Genomic DNA, 20,566 nt, shown 5'->3' with positions numbered 1-20,566 from the left:
ATAGAAGTTTGGCTTTATAAACCAGGAAGAAGCATCCTACTCGGATATTAACACTAAACGAAAGTAGAAACCGTGGGATTTTATCGCCAGAACCAGTAAAACGCAATCATTGAAAACTAGTTTATCACAGATTTTAAGGTAATATGTCGTTTATGGGATGATTCTCCTATTTATTTCAAAGCATTCCGGTTCTCAAAATATTCTACATTTTATCAGACAACAAATGTTGAAATGACATTTAGCCTACTTTGCTTATTATTGTTGGTGGCCAATAAAAGTTAGCCAGAAATTGCCATTCAATTCGATATCATCCACGTATCATACTATCCTTATTTTATGGATGTTTGATTTAGGTTGCTTGAATAGACAGACGTAACGACTGTGCGGAGCAACAAGCAAAGTGACCACGCATCAGTGTCTGTTCTAGAGTGCGCAACGTTACAGAACGTTCAGAAATGAATCATGTTGGGGAGACCGGGGGCAATTGTGATTTTTTTTTTTGCGTGTGTGAGTGTTTTACTCTATTGCCCAGAGACCACTTGAACTAGTCCTGACATTTTTTAAATATATGACACTGGTGGTACCCCTGGGGGTACTTGGCCTATCCACAGAGGGTACTTGAGAAGACTCATGAGACCATAGGCTAACTGGTCAAATGCACATTAGGGGGTACTTCAGGGGTACTCTGGACAGAGCAAAATGTTCTTGTTGGTACAGTAACCGAAAAAGGTTGGGAAACCAACCCTAGCATTCATGACCAAACCTCATGTGCCTAGCAAGAGACAACAATAGTCACATGTCATTCATGTCAATGTTTATCCAACATATTTACATTTACCAGTCAAAAGTTTGGACACACCTACTCATTCCAGGGTTTTTCTTTATTTTCAGTATTTTCTACATTGTAGAATAATAGTGAAGACATCAAAACTATGAAATAACACATATGGAATCATGTAGTAACCGAAAAAGTGTTAAACAAATCAAAATAGATTTTAGATTCTTCAAAGGAGCCACCCTTTGCCTTGATGACAGCTTTGCACACTCTTGTCATGTTTAATGTGTGAACACGCGTGCTTGTGCATGCATAGATATAGCTGGCCTGCGCGCCAAGAATAGGTGTGGCCAAATGTTTAGAAGTGCCTGTTTTGGGATGTTCACATTTGGTAACTCAATGGGGAGGCTGCGTTTGAGCCTAGAAGATCCCACCTTTGCCTTGTACGGTTAGGACAGGTTTTGCCTGAGAAGTGGCCTTTTTCTTTTTGAATGCTCACATTTTAAAGTCAGTTTGAAAATATAATATAATTGGACATTTATCACGTCATCACCAGCGCTGTGGAAATTAATGCAATATTCATTTGCACCTCTATCTGCCTGACTACTGCTGAATCTGTGTTATGACTGCTACAAGGTCCCTATTTTACTGTCTATTTAGTCAGGCAATGCCCACATTATTCTGACATATTTAGAATGTAAAAATAATCATGTGAATGTCAATTCATAATGCCATTGGTTAGGCCTATTAAAACGTGTTATTCTTACAGTGGTAATGTATACTTTTATCGCCTATTAAAACAATTTAATATCATATGTAGGTCTTTGAAAATTACAATTAAGTGCTTGAAAAAGTCATTTAAAATTGTCTTGCCAATGTCTGTATGAACCCTGCATATAGGCTACTTGCTCAACCCACAAATGAAAGATCCAATCATTATTGAAATTATGCCTGCTTCATTTGCTTTCCTGTAAGATCTTTACCCGGGCACAAGGGCATGCTAATTTAAAAGATGGCTTGTCATTATTAGCCTGGTTCTGTATGGAATGCAGGTACATTATGGGACAAAGGCCAGGTCATTATCAATTATCAATAAATAAATAAAAAAGTGTGACCAAAACCTGTGCTTGTGCACCAATTGGAAAAGCTGGTAGCAGTGGGAAAAGTTGTTGTAGAGCAATGTTCCCTCTAAACTGCACGCCCTCATAGCCCTGAGAATGCCACGCAGCTCCCTGGGACTGCCGCGCAGACCCCAGAAGAAATATCAGCCCACTGAGAGAACCACAACTTTCACTCAACTTTCTAGTGTTTTCCCTGTTAGTTAACACTATCAACGTTTCCCTTTACTGTGACAATTGTGATCGAATCAATGCAATATTAGCCACTTTAAATGCAACATACCTAAACAAAACGAACTATGCAAGAGATGTTGTTGTAGGCCGAACGCACCGGAGCAGGATTGTATTGGAGCAGGCTTGTATTGTGCAGGACTCAGCCCGTACTTCTACACAGACCGGTGCAGCATAACCAATCAGAGCTGTAGTAGGCTTATCTTTGAAAAGCCAGTCAGGGAAAGAGCTTCTTTTTTTTTGTCTTAAAGGGCCAGTGTTGTATTTTGGGACAGGTTTGAATACACTAAGTAGCCAACAGGCAGAGGGTAGCGTAATTTGTCTGATCCTCTGTAATAATGGTATGGGAATAATAATGCATTATATTTTGTAAAGTGGTTTCTTGCATCAAACAACACAACAACATTTTCAGTCACCTCCTTGTCTGAAGGACAAGTGGATAAACAGGTTAATGTCAAGCCCTGGATGTTTTTTTTCAAAATTCCAATGGAATGTAGTCCTACATTTAACACCACACATTTGCTGCTACTGTAGGCTGAATGATACAGTGGGGAGAACAGGTATTTGATACACTGCCGATTTTGCAGGTTTTCCTACTTACAAAGCATGTAGAGGTCTGTAATTTTTATCATAGGTACACTTCAACTGTGAGAGACGGAATCTTAAACAAAAATCCAGAAAATCACATTGTATGATTTTTATGTAATTAATTTGCATTTTATTGCATGACATAAGTATTTGATACATCAGAAAAGCAGAACTTAATATTTGGTACAGAAACCTTTGTTTGCAATTACAGAGATCATACGTTTCCTGTAGGTCTTGACCAGGTTTGCACACACTGCAGCAGGGATTTTGGCTCACTCCTCCATACAGACCTTCTCCAGATCCTTCAGGTTTCGGGGCTGTCGCTGGGCAATACGGACTTTCAGCTCCCTCCAAAGATTTTCTATTGGGTTCAGGTCTGGAGACTGGCTAGGCCACTCCAGGACCTTGAGATGCTTCTTACGGAGCCACTCCTTAGTTGCCCTGGCTGTGTGTTTCGGGTCGTTGTCATACTGGAAGACCCAGCCACGACCCATCTTCAATGCTCTTACTGAGGGAAGGAGGTTGTTGGCCAAGATCTCGCGATACATGGCCCCATCCATCCTCTCCTCAATACGGTGCAGTCGTCCTGTCCCCTTTGCAGAAAAGCATCCCCAAAGAATGATGTTTCCACCTCCATGCTTCACGGTTGGGATGGTGTTCTTGGGGTTGTACTCATCCTTCTTCTTCCTCCAAACACGGCGAGTGGAGTTTAGACCAAAAAGCTATTTTTTTGTCTCATCAGACCACATGACCTTCTCCCATTCCTCCTCTGGATCATCCAGATGGTCATTGGCAAACTTCAGACGGGCCTGGACATGCGCTGGCTTGAGCAGGGGGACCTTGCGTGCGCTGCAGGATTTTAATCCATGACGGCGTAGTGTGTTACTAATGGTTTTCTTTGAGACTGTGGTCCCAGCTCTCTTCAGGTCATTGACCAGGTCCTGCCGTGTAGTTCTGGGCTGATCCCTCACCTTCCTCATGATCATTGATGCCCCACGAGGTGAGATCTTGCATGGAGCCCCAGACCGAGGGTGATTGACCGTCATCTTGAACTTCTTCCATTTTCTAATAATTGCGCCAACAGTTGTTGCCTTCTCACCAATCTGCTTGCCTATTGTCCTGTAGCCCATCCCAGCCTTGTGCAGGTCTACAATTTTATCCCTGATGTCCTTACACAGCTCTCTGGTCTTGGCCATTGTGGAGAGGTTGGAGTCTGTTTGATTGAGTGTGTGGACAGGTGTCTTTTATACAGGTAACGAGTTCAAACAGGTTCAGTTAATACAGGTAATGAGTGGAGAACAGGAGGGCTTCTTAAAGAAAAACTAACAGGTCTGTGAGAGCCGGAATTCTTACTGGTTGGTAGGTGATCAAATACTTATGTCATGCAATAAAATGCAAATTAATTACTTAAAAATCATACAATGTGATTTTCTGGATTTCAGTTTTAGATTCCGTCTCTCACAGTTGAAGTGTACCTATGATAAAAATTACAGACCTCTACATGCTTTGTAAGTAGGAAAACCTGCAAAATCGGCAGTGTATCAAATACTTGTTCTCCCGCTGCTATTTCCATGTTAAAATGTTATGCTATGAATTTTCTCCATTGTTTTTGATGGTAGGCACCTCTGGTAGGCCTACATTATGATCAAACAGCCACAGTAGCCTACTTGGCCACTGTTAAAACTGTAAATTAAAGATGGTACAGACTCAGTGTTAATAGTAAACGCGCGCTGGAAGGTGCACAGAATTTTCACAATGTTCAAGTTTGCGTTCAGCAGATTTGAAATTTGCTCAGTGCCGTAAAAAATGAGAGGGAACATTGTTGTAGAGCCCTGCCAACATGGTTAGATAAACCTCTCAATGGCTCTCATCCTACTGTCAGTAGTTGCCTTCTGTGGCTGCCTTTATAAAACAATTTATCATAGACACTTGGCATATTACGATTAACTGTTTACTGTTGCACAGCAATTAACTTCATTAAAGTAACAGGCCGGTAAGAGGACAATGATATGACACCTGACTTCCCCATTCAGGAGCCAAAATGGTGAACTGCTGTGGATTGGTAACTGTCAAGAATGAACCAGGTACGGTTTGAAAGCAGAAATGATTGTTTACTTCCAGTGTCTGTTTCTCTTCCTTTTTTATTAAAGAAATACTAAAGAACATTCCACCACATTTATATTGTTGTTCACTAAATTAAACATTTCCATGAGATGAGCGTTAAATCACATTTACTATCTCCAAGTGGTTCCCAAACATTGTCATCGTAAGTTTTCTCTCTTCCATCTATCCCTCCCTCTCTCCCTCCATACCTCCCTCTCTCAGTGCCTCTGAAGAGTATTGCTGTGGAGGTGAGTGTGCAGGGGCATGTGGCCACTGTGAGCTCCACTCTGCAGTATGAGAACCAGGAGAAAAGCCCTCTGGAGGCCATCTTTGTTTTCCCTCTACCAGGAGAGGCTGCTGTCTGCAGGTTCAGCGCCAAGATAGGACAGACTGAGGTGGTGGCTGAGGTTCAGGAGAAACAGAAGGTGAGGAGAGATGACAAGTCAACATCGAGACAAATGCAACTGTAGACATTTTTAAGACATTTTTCTGAGATCTACAAAAGTATAATTTATAGCAGGATTTGGGTTGATTTCACGTTAATACCAATCAATAACATGTTAGTTCAAATGTTGTTACTAGTGTAGTTACAGCGTTATTACACAGGTTTAAGAGCAACTTGGTGTTAAGTGTTACCGGCCGACTAACCTGGCCCCATTTCCATCATGGCCACCTAATAATCCCCTTCATTCCTAATTGGCATATGTCACTCCTCTCCACCATGCGATCTGATGTGTGGTGAGCGTTCTGTTACAAAATGGTTGCTGTGCATCACCCAGGTGGGTGCCACACATTGATGGTGGATGAGGGGAGTTTCCCCATTACAATGTAAACTGATTTTGCTCTATATGAATCCAATCCATTATTTATAATTATCACTTATTGGTTAACCAGCAGCTCTCTGCTCTCAGTATTAGATTTTGACCCTATAAAACTGGTTCTCCATCCACTGCTTTGTCAAATCCTACTCTCTGTCAAACCCCATTGACCTGACTAGTGTCAGTCAGACAGCACCCTCCCCTGGATGTATGCTACTGTACTATGCTGTGTCTCAGGTTGATGATGCGTCCCTGTCTTCCTCTGTCCCCCCTCAGGCGCAGGAGCAGTATGATGATGCATTGAGCTCGGGACAGCAGGCCTTCCTATTGGAAGAGAGTGATGAGAGCCCGGACGTGTTCAAGCTGAGTGTGGGTAGTCTGCCTCCAGGAGAGAAGGCCTCTGTCAGCCTGGACTATGTGACAGAGCTGGCTGTACAGGCTGACGACAGCCTGAGGCTCTGCCTGCCCGCCGTGCTCAACCCCCGCTACCAACCCCAGGGTAAGAACATGGACACCTGTATAGAGAGACACAAACCAGTAATATGTCATAGGGCAGTGCAAAACAAAGTAAAAATATTGTGGGCAGCAGTGTGACTAGGAACCAGTACCTGGTCCCATAGGGTAGTGGTCTTCAGTCCTGCTCTTTGAAACTCACATTGGATGGTGTAGGCTTTAGTTCCAGTCCAGTTTTAATACACCTGAGTGAATTAATCAAGGTCTTGGTGAGTTGGTGAGTTGAAAGGTGGTAGTGCTGGGCTGGAACAAAAACATGCTAATTTGTTGGTCTCTCTCTCTCTCTCTCTCTCTCTCTCTCTCTCTCTCTCTCTCTCTCTCTCTCTCTCTCTCTCTCTCTCCTCTCTCTCCTTCTTTCTTCTGTCTCTCTCTCTCCCTCTTCCTCCCTCCCTGACCCTGTCTCTCTCCCTCACCCTGTCCCTCTCTCTCTCTTCCTCTCTCCCTCACCCCATCTCTCTCTCTCTTCCTTTCTCCCTCACCCCATCTCTCTCTCTCTAAGGGTCAGACAGTGGTAGTGATGGCAGTGCCCAGGTGTCCTCAGTGCCCGCTGGTTCTGTGCCCTACAGTCTGTCCCTCAGTGCCCGCGTGTCGTCCCCTCATCCCATCTCTAGAGTAGAGTCCAACTGTCCCCTGGACCCACTCAACTACCTCAACACAGAGAAAACCCAAGCCACGGTACTGTGTGTCTGTCTGTGTTTGTGTTCATATGCATGTGGAAGTGTGTTTCTTTACGTACATACGTATGGATGTGTGTGTACAGTATGTCTGTGTGCTTGCACTCTCACTAGCATCATGAACCATCAGAATCCTTCATAGTTGTTAAATTCCCTCTGACTGCTCTGTCTTCATGTGAATGTTGTTCTAACTGCAGGTCAGTCTGGCTGCAGGTCATCAGTTTGACCGGGACGTTGAGCTGTTGTTGTATTACCAAGACACCCATCAGCCTACTGCTATAGTAGAGGCAGGACAGGCTTCTGCCAAGCCAGGTGAGTGGGTGGTGGGTGTACTGGTGGGTGGAGAGATGTCCTGTAGAAATGGAGAAAGACTGTTGGACCTTTCTTCTTTCTTACTTTTGTTTCTTTCTTTTCTCTCCCCCCCAGGCTCTCTGATGGGTGACCCAGTGGTCATGCTGAGCCTGTACCCAGAGTTCCCCAAGGATGTGATGTCATCGCTGACCTCACACGGGGAGTTCCTGTTCGTGGTGGATCGCTCTGGCAGCATGGGATGCCCCATGCACAATGGGTCTGGGGCACAGGACCGTATTGGCAGTGCCAGGGTATGAATACACACACACACACAATCCTATTCTAGTAAATGAACAGCTCAAGCTACACAGCATTCACCAAGAGATAGTTTGGAGTGAAATCCAGGACACAGTGGTTACTATTCTGTACTAGTTCTTTAAGACTGTCCTATAAGGTTTATTGAGGAGTAAAGACACTTGTTGGATTTCTCTCTTGCAGGATACTCTGCTGCTCTTGCTGAAAAGCCTGCCAATGGGTTGCTACTTCAACATCATCGGCTTTGGGTCCAGTTATAAGTCCTTCTTTCCGTGAGTGTTCTCTCCTTCCAACCCCCGTCTCAATCAGTTCAAGTTGTTTCTAAACACATTTAGCAATGTCGTTCTAGGGTTTTATCATGTATGTTGCACCAAGTAATCCGTATTCAAAGATAAACAGTGACATTGTGTGACAGTTAATGTTTACATCTAATCATTAGCAGCAGTTAGGTTAAAGATGAAAATGTCCATGGCTTCGGTCTGTAATATGTTGTGGTGATGACCCTTTGACCTTGTGTGTGTGTCTATCTGGACGTCAGTAAGAGTGTGGAGTACAGCCAGAAGACTATGGATGAGGCTCTACAGAAGGTGAAGGGAATGAGTGCTGACATGGGAGGTACAGAGATCCTCCAGCCTTTAAAACATATCTACAGCCAGCCCTGCCTCCCCAACCAGCCCAGACAGGTAACTTACACACCTTACATACACAACCACTCCCATAGAGAAATGTCTGTACTTTCTGTAACGATGGTTCCATTGAAACAGAACCTCATGCCTTGCTTTACTGTGGGTTATACAATGACATTAGGGATGATCTTTTTCGTCAGCTGTCCAGCCAAAATGCTAATTTTAACAATCTAGCTGAAAATAATAAATTGTGTGAAATGTTATTAGGTAACAATAATGTAAATGCCTCTGCTAAAGCCTGCCAACGTATCCTCCAACAGAGACGTTTCTTTATAAGTTCCTGAATGTCCTTTTATCTACTTTACTTAGTTTTGTTAATGCATACGTGTATAGATGACGTAATGTATAATAACGGTTACCAAAAATGTAGATGATGTGATGTATTATCGATGACGCGAAAGGAACAACTGTACCATGTTTGACTAGGTTTGTTTTTTAGTGTCTCAACTATCTGAGTGGTCCACAATGTGGTTTAAAAAAATCTGTCAGTTATTGTGGAGTGGCACTTTAATATTTGTTTTAACCTCTAATCACCTCATTCATTGGCCTTCTACATACCTTACACACTGAGATCCATACAGGTTCCTCCTGAAACACCTCAAACTCCTCCCACCTTTCCATGTGGAACACGCGGGAGGGATATGAACACGGGTCTCCCACGGCAGCAACCATTTGTCTTAGTCCATGAGGACATTCCCGCCTGGGCCGAGTACAGACACTGGTTCTGAAGTTTGCAGGCGGGGCTACCTCATGACAAGACCATGACTAACTCATGTCCGCTACATTCACCCCCCCCCCTCACGAGAGCCAATGGCATGTTTAGTTACTGCGTTACAGCCAACCAATGGCATGTTTAGTTACAGAGTTACACCCAACCAAACAGTGTCTTTTGAGTGTGGTATTTGCAGTACCACGCCTGGCTTACTGGGACAGCAAATAGACCTGTGTTTTTTGGTTACTGGGGAAACATACTCAGTATACCTCAGGGCTGCACATACATTATTTAACGTTAACACATGATGAACATACCCTCTGTCATCCTCAGCTCTTCTTGTTCACTGATGGTGAGGTGAGAAACACCAAGGAAGTCCTGGATCTGGTGAAGACGAATGCTGGTTCTCACAGGTGGACCCACAAGCACTGTTTCCCCTATCATTACCTACTTGGGGCAGAGATCCCATAGCTAGCTCTGTTACCTCCCACCTGTGAAATATTTACACTAACTGGTTTTAATAGAGAGTTTGTTACAGAGGCCATTGCACCTGTCTGGAAAGTAAACCAGTGGAAACTACAGTACCAGTCAAAGGTTTGGACACACCTACTCATTCAAGGGTTTTTCTTTGTTTTTACTATTTTTTACATTGTAGAAGAATAGTGAAGTCATCAAAACTATGAAATAACACATATGGAATCATGTAGTAACCAAAAAAGTGTTAAACAAATCCAAATATATTTTATATTTGAGATTCTTCAAATAGCCACCCTTTGCCTTGATGACAGCTTTGCACACTCTTGGCATGATCTCAACCAGCTTCACCTGGAATGTTTTTCCAACAGTCTTGAAGGACTTCTCACATGCTGAGCACTTGTTGGCTGCTTTCCCTTCACTCTGCCGTCTGACTCATCTCAAACCATCTCAATTGGGTTGAGGTCGGGGGATTGTGGAGGCCAGGTCATCTGATGCAGCACTCCATCACTCTCTTTCTTGGTTAAATAGCCCTTACACAGCCTGGAGGTGTGTTGGGTCATTGTCCTGTTGAAAAACAATTGATAGTCCCAATAAGCCCAAACTAGATGGGATGGCGTATTGCTGCAGAATGCTGTGGTAGCCATGCTGGTTAAGTGTGCCTTGAATTCTAAATAAATCACAGACAGTGTCAGCAGAAAGCATCCCCACACCATAACACCTCCTCCTCCATGCTTTACGGTGGGAAATATACATGCGGAGATCAGCCGTTCACTCACACCGCGTCTCACAAAGACAAAAATCTCCAATTTGGACTCCAGACCAAAGGACAAATTTCCACCGGTCTAATGTCCATTGCTCGTGTTTCTTTGGCCAAACATTTCTCTTCTTCTTATTGGTGTCCTTTAGTAGTGGTTTCTTTGCAGCAATTCGACCATGAAGGTCTGATTCACACAGTCCCCTCTGAACAGTTGATGTTGAGATGTGTCTGTTACTTGAACTCTGTGAAGCATTTATTTGGGCTACAATTTCTGAGGCTGGTAACTCTAATGAACTTATCCACTGCAGCAGAGGTAACTCTGGGTCTTCCATTCCTGTGGCAGTCCTCATGAGAGCCAGTTTCATCATAGAGCTTGATGTTTTTTGCGACTGCACTTGAAGAAACTTTCAAAGTTCTTGAAATGTTCCGTATTGACTGACCTTCATGTCTTAAAGTAATTGAGCTGTTCTTGCCATAATATGGACTTGGTCTTTTACCAAATAGGGCTATCTTCTGTATACCCCCCCTCCTTTTCACAACACAACTGATTGGATCAAACGTATTAAGAAGTAAAGAAATTCCACAAATTAACTTTTAAGAAGGCACACCTGTTAATTCAAATGCATTCTATGTGACTACCTCATGAAGCTGGTTGAGAGAATGCCAAGAGTGTGCAAATCTGTCATCAAGGCAAAGGGTGGCTATTTGAATAATCTCAAATATAAAATATGTTTTGATTTGTTTAACACTTTTTTGGTTACTACATGATTCCATATGTGTTATTTCATAGTTGTGATGTCTTCACTATTATTCTACAATGTAGAAAATAGTAAAAATAAAGAAAAACCGTTGAATGAGTAGGTGTGTCCAAACTTTTGACTGGTAGTGTATATCAACAATGCTCTAACCACTGGTCTTTTTGACTCAAAAGATTCATTGTAAAACCCAATCTAAAGTAAACCTACCCAACCTGTCTGTGAGCAGCAGTGTGGGAGAGTTATGTAGGTTAGGGTTTTTTCACCCCTGTGAGAAAATGAAAGCTTTTGTATTGATGATTCTTCCTGTACAGTTATGTTTTAATTCAGTCAGCCCACAAGCACAAGAAAATGATACAAGTGATAGGGATTTGGTTGATAGCCTTATTTTAGTATTTGACAACAACCACAACAATAATACTGTTTCCTGGGTGTGTCCCTGCCAGGTGCTTCTCCTTTGGGATTGGGGAGGGGGCCAGCACTGCTCTCATCTCTGGGGTGGCCAAACAGGCCGGAGGGCATGCACAGTTTATCACAGGACAGGACAGGATGCAGCCCAAAGTAAGAGAGCTTATTAGTGTGTGTGTGTGTGTCTGTAAAGAGAGGGCTGTATTGGTTACAAACATTTTCATCACCTCCATTATTCTCTCTATTGCTTTTTCTCTTTCCTTTTTATTTCCTTTTTTTACTCTGCCCCTCCTTCACTCTCCTCCCTCAGGTGATGCAGTCCCTCCGGTTTGCCCTGCAGCCTGCTGTGGTGGACATCTCAGTCAAGTGGAATGTCCCAAAGGAGGTGTCTGTCACCCCTCTATCTCCACCAATCAGAGTGCTCTTCCAGGGTCAAAGGGCACTTCTGTATGCCCAGCTCACTGGGGAGGTGAGGGCTCTGCCTTCTACTGTTATGAGTGTTAATATTGTTGAACATACAGTGTGTCAATGTTCAAAGGACACTGGGAAGGTCATAACTTATTTGCAAGACAACCATTTTTTGGGTCACGGTCCACGTCTTTAACTCAACCCTGTATTTCCTTGTTTTCTCTTTCTCTCATTCTGTCTGTCTGTCTGTCTGTCTTTCTTTCTCTCTCTCCTTCTCTCCCTCTCTCAGAGCTCGGGGGACACAGAGGGCTCGGTGACAGTGAAGTACAGCCTGGCTGAGCAGCCTGTTGAGAATCAGCTGAGCTTCAGTCTCAAACCTGCAGAGGACACTGGGTAAAAACAACACTGTTTACACTGTGCAGGCCTTGGTCAGATGCATTAAGGGAATGTGCCACTATTTACAGGCAAGACTGCCATGACGTTCCATTAACAGAAACTGTCCCAGCACTTCTAATGCATTTCAGTTATGTTATATGATTTGATACATTTAGTACTGTAGGTACATTTACATTTTAGTCATTTAGCAGACGCTCTTATCCAGAGCGACTTACAGGAGCAATTAGGGTTAAGTGCCTTGCTCAAGGGCACATTAACGTAATTTAGCAGACGCTCTTAGCCAGAGCGACTCACAAATTGGTGCGTTCACCCTATAGCCAGTGGGATAACCACTTTACAATTTTGGGGGGGGGGGGGGGGGGGGGGTTAGAAGGATTACTTTATCCTATCCCAGGTATTCCTTAAAGAGGTGGGGTTTCAAATGTCTCCGGAAGGTGGTGAGTGACTCCGCTGTCCTGGCGTCGTGAGGGAGCTTGTTCCACCATTGGGGTGCCAGAGCAGCGAACAGTTTTGCCTGGGCTGAGCGGGAACTATGCTTCCGCAGAGGAAGGGGAGCCAGCAGGCCAGAGGTGGATGAACGCAATGCCCTCGTTTGGGTGTAGGGACTGATCAGAGCCTGAAGGTACAGAGGTGCCGTTCCCCTCACTGCTCCATAGGCAAGCACCATGGTCTTGTAGCGGATGCGAGCTTCAACTGGAAGCCAGTGGAGTGTGCGGAGGAGGGGGGTGACGTGAGAGAACTTGGGAAGGTTGAACACCAGACGGGCTGCAGCATTCTGGATGAGTTGTAGGGGTTTAATGGCACAGGCAGGGAGGCCAGCCAACAGCGAGTTGCAATAGTCCAGACGGGAGATGACAAGTGCCTGGATTAGGACCTGTGCCGCTTCCTGTGTAAGGCAGGGTCGTACTCTCCGAATGTTGTAGAGCATGAACCTGCAGGATCGGGTCACCGCCTTGATGTTGGCGGAGAACGACAGGGTGTTGTCCAGGGTCACGCCTAGGCTCTTCGCACTCTGGGAGGAGGACACAGCGGAGTTGTCGACCGTGATGGCGAGATCATGGAACGGGCAGTCCTTCCCCGGGAGGAAGAGCAGCTCCGTCTTGCCAGGGTTCAGCTTGAGGTGGTGATCCATCATCCATACGGATATGTCTGCCAGACATGCAGAGATGCGATTCGCCACCTGGTTATCAGAAGGGGGAAAGGAGAAGATTAGTTGTGTATCGTCAGCGTAGCAATGATATGAAAGGCCATGTGAGGATATGACAGAGCCAAGTGACTTGGTGTATAGGGAGAAAAGGAGAGGGCCTAGAACTGAGCCCTGGGGGACACCAGTGGTGAGAGCACGTGGTGCGGAGACAGCATCTCGCCACGCCACTTGGTAGGAGCGACCGGTCAGGTAGGACGCAATCCAGGAGTGAGCCGCGCCGGAAATGCCCAGCTCGGAGAGGGTGGAGAGGAGGATCTGATGGTTCACAGTATCAAAGGCAGCAGACAGGTCTAGAAGGACAAGAGCAGAGGAGAGAGAGTTAGCTTTAGCAGTGCGGAGAGTCTCCGTGACACAGAGAAGAGCAGTCTCAGTTGAATGACCAGTCCTGAAACCTGATTGGTTTGGATCAAGAAGGTCATTCTGAGAGAGATAGCAAGAGAGTTGGCTAAAGACGGCACGCTCAATAGTTTTGGAAAGAAAAGAAAGAAGGGATACTGGTCTGTAGTTGTTGACATCAGTGGGGTCGAGTGTTGGTTTTTTGAGAAGGGGAGCAACTCTCGCTCTCTTGAAGACGGAAGGGACATGGCCAGCGGTCAGGGATGAGTTGATCAGCGAGGTGAGGTAGGGGAGAAGGTCACCGGAGATGGTCTGGAGAAGGGAGGAGGGGATGGGGTCAAGCGGGCAGGTTGTTGGGCGGCCTGCAGTCACAAGTCGCAGGATTTTATCTGGAGAGAGAGGGGAGAAAGAAGTCAAAGCATAGGGTAGGGCAGTGTGAGCAGGACCAGCAGTGTCATTAGACTTAACAAACGAGGATCGGATGTCGTCAACCTTCTTTTCAAAGTGGTTGACGAAGTCATCCACAGAGAGAGAGGAGGGGGGGGGGGGGGGGGGGGGGGGGATTCAGGAGGGAGGAAAATGTGGCAAAGAGCTTCCTAGGGTTAGAGGCAGATGCTTGGAATTTAGAGTGGTAGAAGGTGGCTTTAGCAGCAGAAACAGATGAAGAAAATGTAGAGAGGAGGGAGTGAAAAGATGCCAGGTCGGCAGGGAGTTTAGTTTTCTTCCATTTCCGCTCCGCTGCCCGGAGCTCTGTTCTGTGAGCTCGAATGAGTCATCAAGCCACGGAGCTGGAGGGGAGGACCGAGCCGGCCGGGAGGATAGGGGACACAGAGAGTCAAAGGATGCAGAAAGGGAGGAGAGGAGGGTTGAGGAGGCAGAATCAGGAGATTGGAGGGAGAAGGATTGAGCAGAGGGAAGAGATGATAGGATGGAAGAGGAGAGAGTAGTGGGAGAGAGAGAGCGAAGGTTGCGGCGGCGCATTACCATCTGTGTAGGGGCAGAGTGAGTAGTGTGGGAGGAGAGCGAGAGAGAAAAGGAAACAAAGTAGTGGTCGGAGACATGGAGGGGAGTTGCAGTGAGATTAGTAGAGGAGCAGCATCTAGTGAAGATGAGGTCAAGCGTATTGCCTGCCTTGTGAGTAGGGGGGGACGGTGAGAGGGTGAGGTCAAAAGAGGAGAGGAGTGGAAAGAAGGAGGCAGAGAGAAATGAGTCAAATGTGGATATAGGGAGGTTGAAATCCCCCAAAACTGTGAGGGGTGAGCCATCCTCAGGGAAGGAACTTATCAAGGCGTCAAGCTCATTGATGAACTCTCCAAGGGAACCTGGAGGGCGATAGATGACAAGGATATTAAGCTTAAATGGGCTAGTGACTGTGACAGCATGGAATTCAAATGAGGAGATAGACAGATGGGTTAGGGGAAAAATTTAGAATGTCCACTTGGGAGAAATGAGGATTCCTGTACCACCACCCCTCTGACCAGATGCTCTCGGGGTATGCGAGAACACATGGTCAGACGAGGAGAGAGCAGTAGGAGTAGCAGTGTTTTCAGTGGTGATCCATGTTTCCGTCAGCGCCAGGAAGTCGAGGGACTGGAGGTTGGCATAGGCTGGGATGAAGTCAGCTTTGTTGGCAGCAGAACGGCAGTTCCAGAGGCTGCCTGCGACCTGGAACTCCACGTGGGTGGTGCGTGCAGGGACCACCAGGTTAGAGAGGCAGCAGCCACGCGGTGTGGTGCGTTTGTGTAGCCTGTGCAGAGAGGAGAGAACAGGGATAGGCAGAGGCATAGTTGACAGGCTGTAGCAAATGGCTACAAAAATGCAGAGGAGATCGGAATTAAATGAGCTAAGCATCTGGGAGCGGAGAGAGCAGGGCCTCCCTCACCAAAAACTTCTACCTCAGAAACTAAAATTGTTTCACTGAACCACCCGAACAAAAACTCTCCCAACTTCCACCTTTAGAAATCAGAATTGTTGTGAACCACAGCGGTTCAATGTTTAAAGGAATAGACTCAACCCACTTTATTCAACTATGACACCATAGCTAACTAGCAAGCTAGCATCCAATAACAATAACACACCGTATAGCACCAACCCTTGGTCACAACAAACCACCAATAGTGTGATAACACACTAAACAGATCATTCGTGTCTGTGTCAAGTTCCTTTCATGACGCAGCAATGATTAGACGTTGGCTAGCTAGGACAAGTATATTGTATTTAGCTACTACCGTGCAGTTAGCTGGTCGTGTTGGGTAGCTAGCAATGGCCACTGAGTTGACTTTGTTTGAAGAACGGCTAGCTAGCTAGCTTCGTGCTACACCCGGCACACAATGGCTATTGTGTTGACTCTGACTCTGTTCGAAAAAACGGCTAGGTAGCTCGCTTCGTGCTACAGCCGGCACTGCCAAGACACAGTACCTACCCACAACAACCCACGATGCCTAGCTATGACGCCGTAGCTAACTTGCAAGCTAGCATCCATTAACACACAATTTAGCATCAATACTTGGTTACAACAAACTGCCAGGAGTGTGTTAGCACACTAAACAGATAATTCAAGTCCGTGTCTAGTTCCTTTCATAACGCATAGCGCAGCAAAAATTAAACGATGGCTAGGACTACATTAACAGGTACCCCCATGTTATCATCAACCCTCCTCTCCCCCTCTCCCCCACTCTACCAACTTAATCTCTCTAACCCTCCTCCCACCTTCAATCTCTCTCTCTCTATCTCCCTCTCTCTCTCTCTCTCTCTCTCTCTCTCTCTCTCTCTCTCTCTCTCTCTCTCTCTCTATCTCCCTCTCTCTCTCTCTCTCTCTCTCTCTCTCCTTTTTCCCACTTCTTCTTCTCTCTGTCCCTCCTCTCCAGACTGACCGTCCACAGGCTGGGGGCTCGAACCCTGATCCGATCCCTGGAGGTGGAAGAGAGGGAGCAGGATGCGGAGAAGAAGGGAGTGAAAGAGAAGGTGGTAGAGCTCAGCGTCCAATCAGGAGTGAGCAGTGCCTTTACTGCCTTCATCGCTGTCCACAAAGGAGATGGAGAGGCCCTGCAAGGACAGCTGCTACGCAGACAAGTCCCCACGCCGAGTGAGTGTGTGTGTTACAGAGAGGCTGTGCAAGGAAATTATTTTATGCATATATGTAAACCGCGCTAAATAAGTGGTAACCACGAGCTGTGGTGTCGCAAACTGTGCCCTCTGCACGTGTAAGACGGAGTCGTCATTGTTTAGTCATTAATGTGTTCTGTGCGTGTACCTTTGTTTGTAACCCAGTGACCTGTGTTTTTCCCTTCTTTCTCAGAGTTGTATCACAGCCCCATGCCCATGATGATGGCGTGTAGTATGGCTCATTCCAGCCCCATGCCCATGATGTTGGGGAGTGCCGGTAATATGTATATGTTAAAAAAGGATGTCCAAGCTGATATGTATACCCCAGGCGAAGGGTTAACGTTCAGCAAAAAGAGTAAGCTTGAAGGTCAGCACCAAGTCTATTTGGTTAAGAAACAAGTTGCATGTCTCAAGTTCATGACTCTATTTCAATATGCTTACATATCACTATTATGAGTTAATAATAATACTGTTCATTTGTATTAAGATTGTGATCTTATGGGTTCATGTTTAAAGTCTGCATGTTTTGATGAAACTACATGTTTTATTAATTTCATTGTCAATTCAAATAATAATTAAATTTGACAATGTGGAATTGACACATTTCATAACTTTGATCATTTTCACATTTCATAGCTTTTACAGAAATGTTGGAAACAAAATAATTGTTAATGTTGAATTATACTGAACAAAAATATAAACGCAACATGCAACAATTTAATTGATTTCACAGAGTTACAGTTCATATGAGGAAATCAGTCAATTGAAATACATTAATTAGGCCCTAATCTATGGATTTCACATGACTGTGAATATAGATATGCATCTGTTGGTCACAGATACCTTAAAGAAAATGGGCCTCATGATCTCATCATGATATTCAAATAACAATTGTGTTGGTTGTCCGTAGCGTATGCCTGCCCATACCATAACCCCACCACCACCATGGGGCACTCTGTTCACAACGTTGACATCAGCAAACCGCTCGCCCACACAACGCCATACACATGGTCTGCAGGTTGTGAGGCCAGTTGGACGTACTGCTAAATTCTCTAAAACTACGTTGGCGCCGGCTTATGGTAGAGAAATGAACATTCTTTCTCTGGCAACAGCTCTGGTGGTCATTCCTGCAGTCAGCATGATAATTGCATGCTCCCTCAACTTGAGACATCTGTGGCATTGTGTGGTATGACAAAACTGCACATTTTAGAGTGGCCTTTTATTGTCCCCAGCACAAGGTTCACCTGTGTAATGATCATGCTGTTTAATCAGCTTCTTGATATGGCACACCTGTCAAGTGGATGGATTATCTTGGCAAAGGGGAAATGGGAATGTACGGCACTAACATAACCAATTTACATTGGGTTTCAGGTTTGGATGCTTTAGAAGTATTAGACTGTGACAAAGACTGTTACGAAGGTCATTTTAAGAGTTAATGTCTGTGTTAACCTAATTCCAAATACATGCTAATTGTTACTATTTTTATTGTGACTTTAATACTCAAGCACAGCTCAAGGATTTTACTGCAACGGTTAGGGTTCGGGTTGTAAGCATTTTGATCATTTGTAACCATTTCTGACCATTATGTTGTCCCATCCCATCAGACTTTGACTCTCCAGCCCCAACCTCTAAGCCTGTGAGGGACCCTCTCCTCCAGCTGATCTCCCTTCAGAAGGCCTCTGGTTCCTGGGGCCTGGAGGCAGCGTTGGCTGAGGTGCTGGGGAAGACTGAGGAGGAGGTGGCCAAGCCAAAGCCTGCACAGGTAGGTCCACAGAGTTCAACTGACACTGTGATATGGCATTTCCACAGGCAGCAAGATGAACCGAAAATATTGCAGATGAGCATGCTGCAAGATGATGCACTCACACAGAGTATCTGCACGTGTGTTCTATAGAAAGACCATCAGCTCTGGACAAAGGCATGATGACCATTGAACTGAATCTCCCCAAAATACCCATGTCTCAGCGTCCTTATCTTCTGCCTCTTTCCTCTCTCTCTCTCTCTCGCTCTGTCTCTCCATCTGTCTTTCTCTTGCTCTCTCTCCGTCTCTCTCTCTCTCTCAGGTGGACCATGAGGTGTGGGCCACGGTTCTAGCCCTGTTATGGCTCTATGGTTTCAAGATGGAGGCTCAGGAGGAATGGCAGTTTCTGGCCATGAAGGCAGCATCATGGATCCAGGCTCAGAAAGGTAGCTATAGTTTACTCTCATAGTCCTGGCATCTAAACTCTTGTCCTTCATCTGCCCTGATTGGAAATAAGTTGTTTAGGTGAAAGCAATTTCCTAGTAGGGATCCAATGACAAATATATTTGTTTTTTTTTAATATAATCATTCACAATACAATGTTGGTGGTATTTTGTATTCAAACAAGTGTTGAAGATACATTTTGCCCATCCTTGCCTCCATGATGCCACAGTATAATGATACCTGTTCTGGTGATGTTGTGTGTTTCAGTGGCCAGTGTGTCCGAGTGTGTCCAGGCTGGAAATAACCTTCTGGGTTGCCAGGTGCAGAAAGACACCCTGGGGCTCTGAGAGGTTCACCCTGCCTGTCCTCTCTCTGTGCCCCATGCGCCTGCTACTCTACCTGGGGTCAGATACACACGCTTCCCTGCCTGCTTTTAGTCACCTGCTTCAAGCAACCTGTGGAGCTAGCAACTGTACCGGTCTGAACAAGCCTAATTATCAACCTCTTACCTATAATAGTCTACTGTAATTTACTGTTAGCACACTTATGTATCTCATTGTCAAATCAAATCCAATTTTATTTGTCACATGCATCAAAAATCTCAAATTTGGACTCCAGACCAAAGGACAAATTTCCACCGGTCTAATGTCCATTGCTCGTGTTTCTTGGCACAAGCAGGTCTCTTCTTCTTATTGGTGCCCTTTAGTAATGGTTTCTTTGCAGCAATTCGACCATGAAGGCCTGATTCACACAGTGCCCTCTGAACAGTTGATGTTGAGATGTGTCTGTGACTTTGCATTTATTTGGGCTGCAATTTCTGAGGCTGGTAACTCTAATGAACTTATCCTCTGCAGCAGAGGTAACTCTGGGTCTTCCATTCCTGTGGCGGTCCTTATGAGAGCCAGTTTCATCATAGCGCTTGATGGTTTTTGCAACTGCACTTGAATACATTTTTGAAGTTCTTGAAATGTTCTGTATTGACTGACCTTCATGTCTTAAAGTAATGATGGACTGTCATTTCTCTTTGCTTATTTGAGCTGTTCTTGCCATAATATGGACTTGGTCTTTTACCAAATAGGGCTATCTTCTGTATACCCCCCCTACCTTGTCACAACACAACTGATTGGCTCAAACGCATTAAGAAGGAAAGAAATTCCACAAATTAACTTTTAAGAAGGCACAGCTGTTAATTGAAATGCATTCCAGGTGACTACCTCATGAAGCTGGTTGAGAGAATGGCAATAATGTGCAAAGCTGTCATTACATTTACATTTGACATTTTAGTCATTTAGCAGACGCTCTTATCCAGAGCGACTTACAGTTAGTGAGTGCATACATTTTCATACTGGCCCCCCGTGGGAATCGAACCCACAAGCCTGGCGTTGCAAGCGCCATGCAAGGCAAAGGGTGGCTATTTGAAGAATCTCAAATATAAAATATATTTTGATTTGTTTAACACTTTTTTGGTTACTACATGATTCTGTATGTGTTATTTCATAGTTTTGATGTCTTCACTATTATTCTACAATGTAAAAAATAGTAAAAAATAAAGAAACCCTTGAATGAGTAGGTGTGTCCAAACTTTTGACTGGTATTGTATGTGTTCCATATACAGCTATACTTGTTAGACTTTGTTTTGGTTATCAATTCCATATAGGCTACTGGGAACAATGTGTATACAGTACTTGTCATCACTAACCAAAATGAT

General features: G+C 44.9%; 1 protein-coding gene across 2 annotated transcripts; it reads left to right on the top strand.

The window, feature by feature from the left end:
• On the top strand, positions 1–20,425 carry LOC311102166 (von Willebrand factor A domain-containing protein 5A-like). 2 transcript variants are annotated; one of them, XM_084143408.1, is made up of 18 exons: positions 1–138; positions 4,746–4,796; positions 5,038–5,240; positions 5,910–6,132; positions 6,646–6,821; positions 7,018–7,132; positions 7,247–7,422; positions 7,610–7,698; positions 7,965–8,109; positions 9,158–9,237; positions 11,260–11,374; positions 11,532–11,690; positions 11,919–12,022; positions 16,436–16,653; positions 16,867–17,028; positions 18,278–18,435; positions 18,737–18,860; positions 19,126–20,425. In XM_084143408.1, the coding sequence occupies exons 2-18, from the start codon at positions 4,754–4,756 to the stop codon at positions 19,203–19,205; spliced, it is 2,370 nt and encodes a 789-aa protein (XP_083999534.1). In that variant the 5' UTR covers positions 1–138; positions 4,746–4,753; the 3' UTR covers positions 19,206–20,425. The 2 variants fall into 2 exon arrangements, with proteins under 2 accessions (XP_083999534.1, XP_083999533.1); XM_084143407.1 differs by having other exon boundaries at positions 16,867–17,040.
• Positions 20,426–20,566: the final 141 nt, after the last annotated feature.

This window comes from Coregonus lavaretus (genome assembly GCF_964263955.1).
Source record: "Coregonus lavaretus genome assembly, chromosome: 26".
In the NCBI taxonomy this organism is placed as follows: Eukaryota; Metazoa; Chordata; class Actinopteri; order Salmoniformes; family Salmonidae; genus Coregonus; species Coregonus lavaretus.
This window is presented reverse-complemented; position numbering and strand designations above follow the sequence as displayed.

What these genes read in the sequence shown, in the direction of transcription:
- LOC311102166 (XM_084143407.1), top strand. Translation starts at nt 4,754, where the DNA reads ATGGTGAACTGCTGTGGATTGGTAACTGTCAAGAATGAACCAG. An exon ending in AGGACAGGATGCAGCCCAAA is followed by an intron (nt 11,375 to 11,531) that starts GTAAGAGAGCTT and finishes CTCCTCCCTCAG; the next exon opens with GTGATGCAGTCCCTCCGGTT. An exon ending in CCAAGCCAAAGCCTGCACAG is followed by an intron (nt 18,436 to 18,736) that starts GTAGGTCCACAG and finishes TCTCTCTCTCAG; the next exon opens with GTGGACCATGAGGTGTGGGC.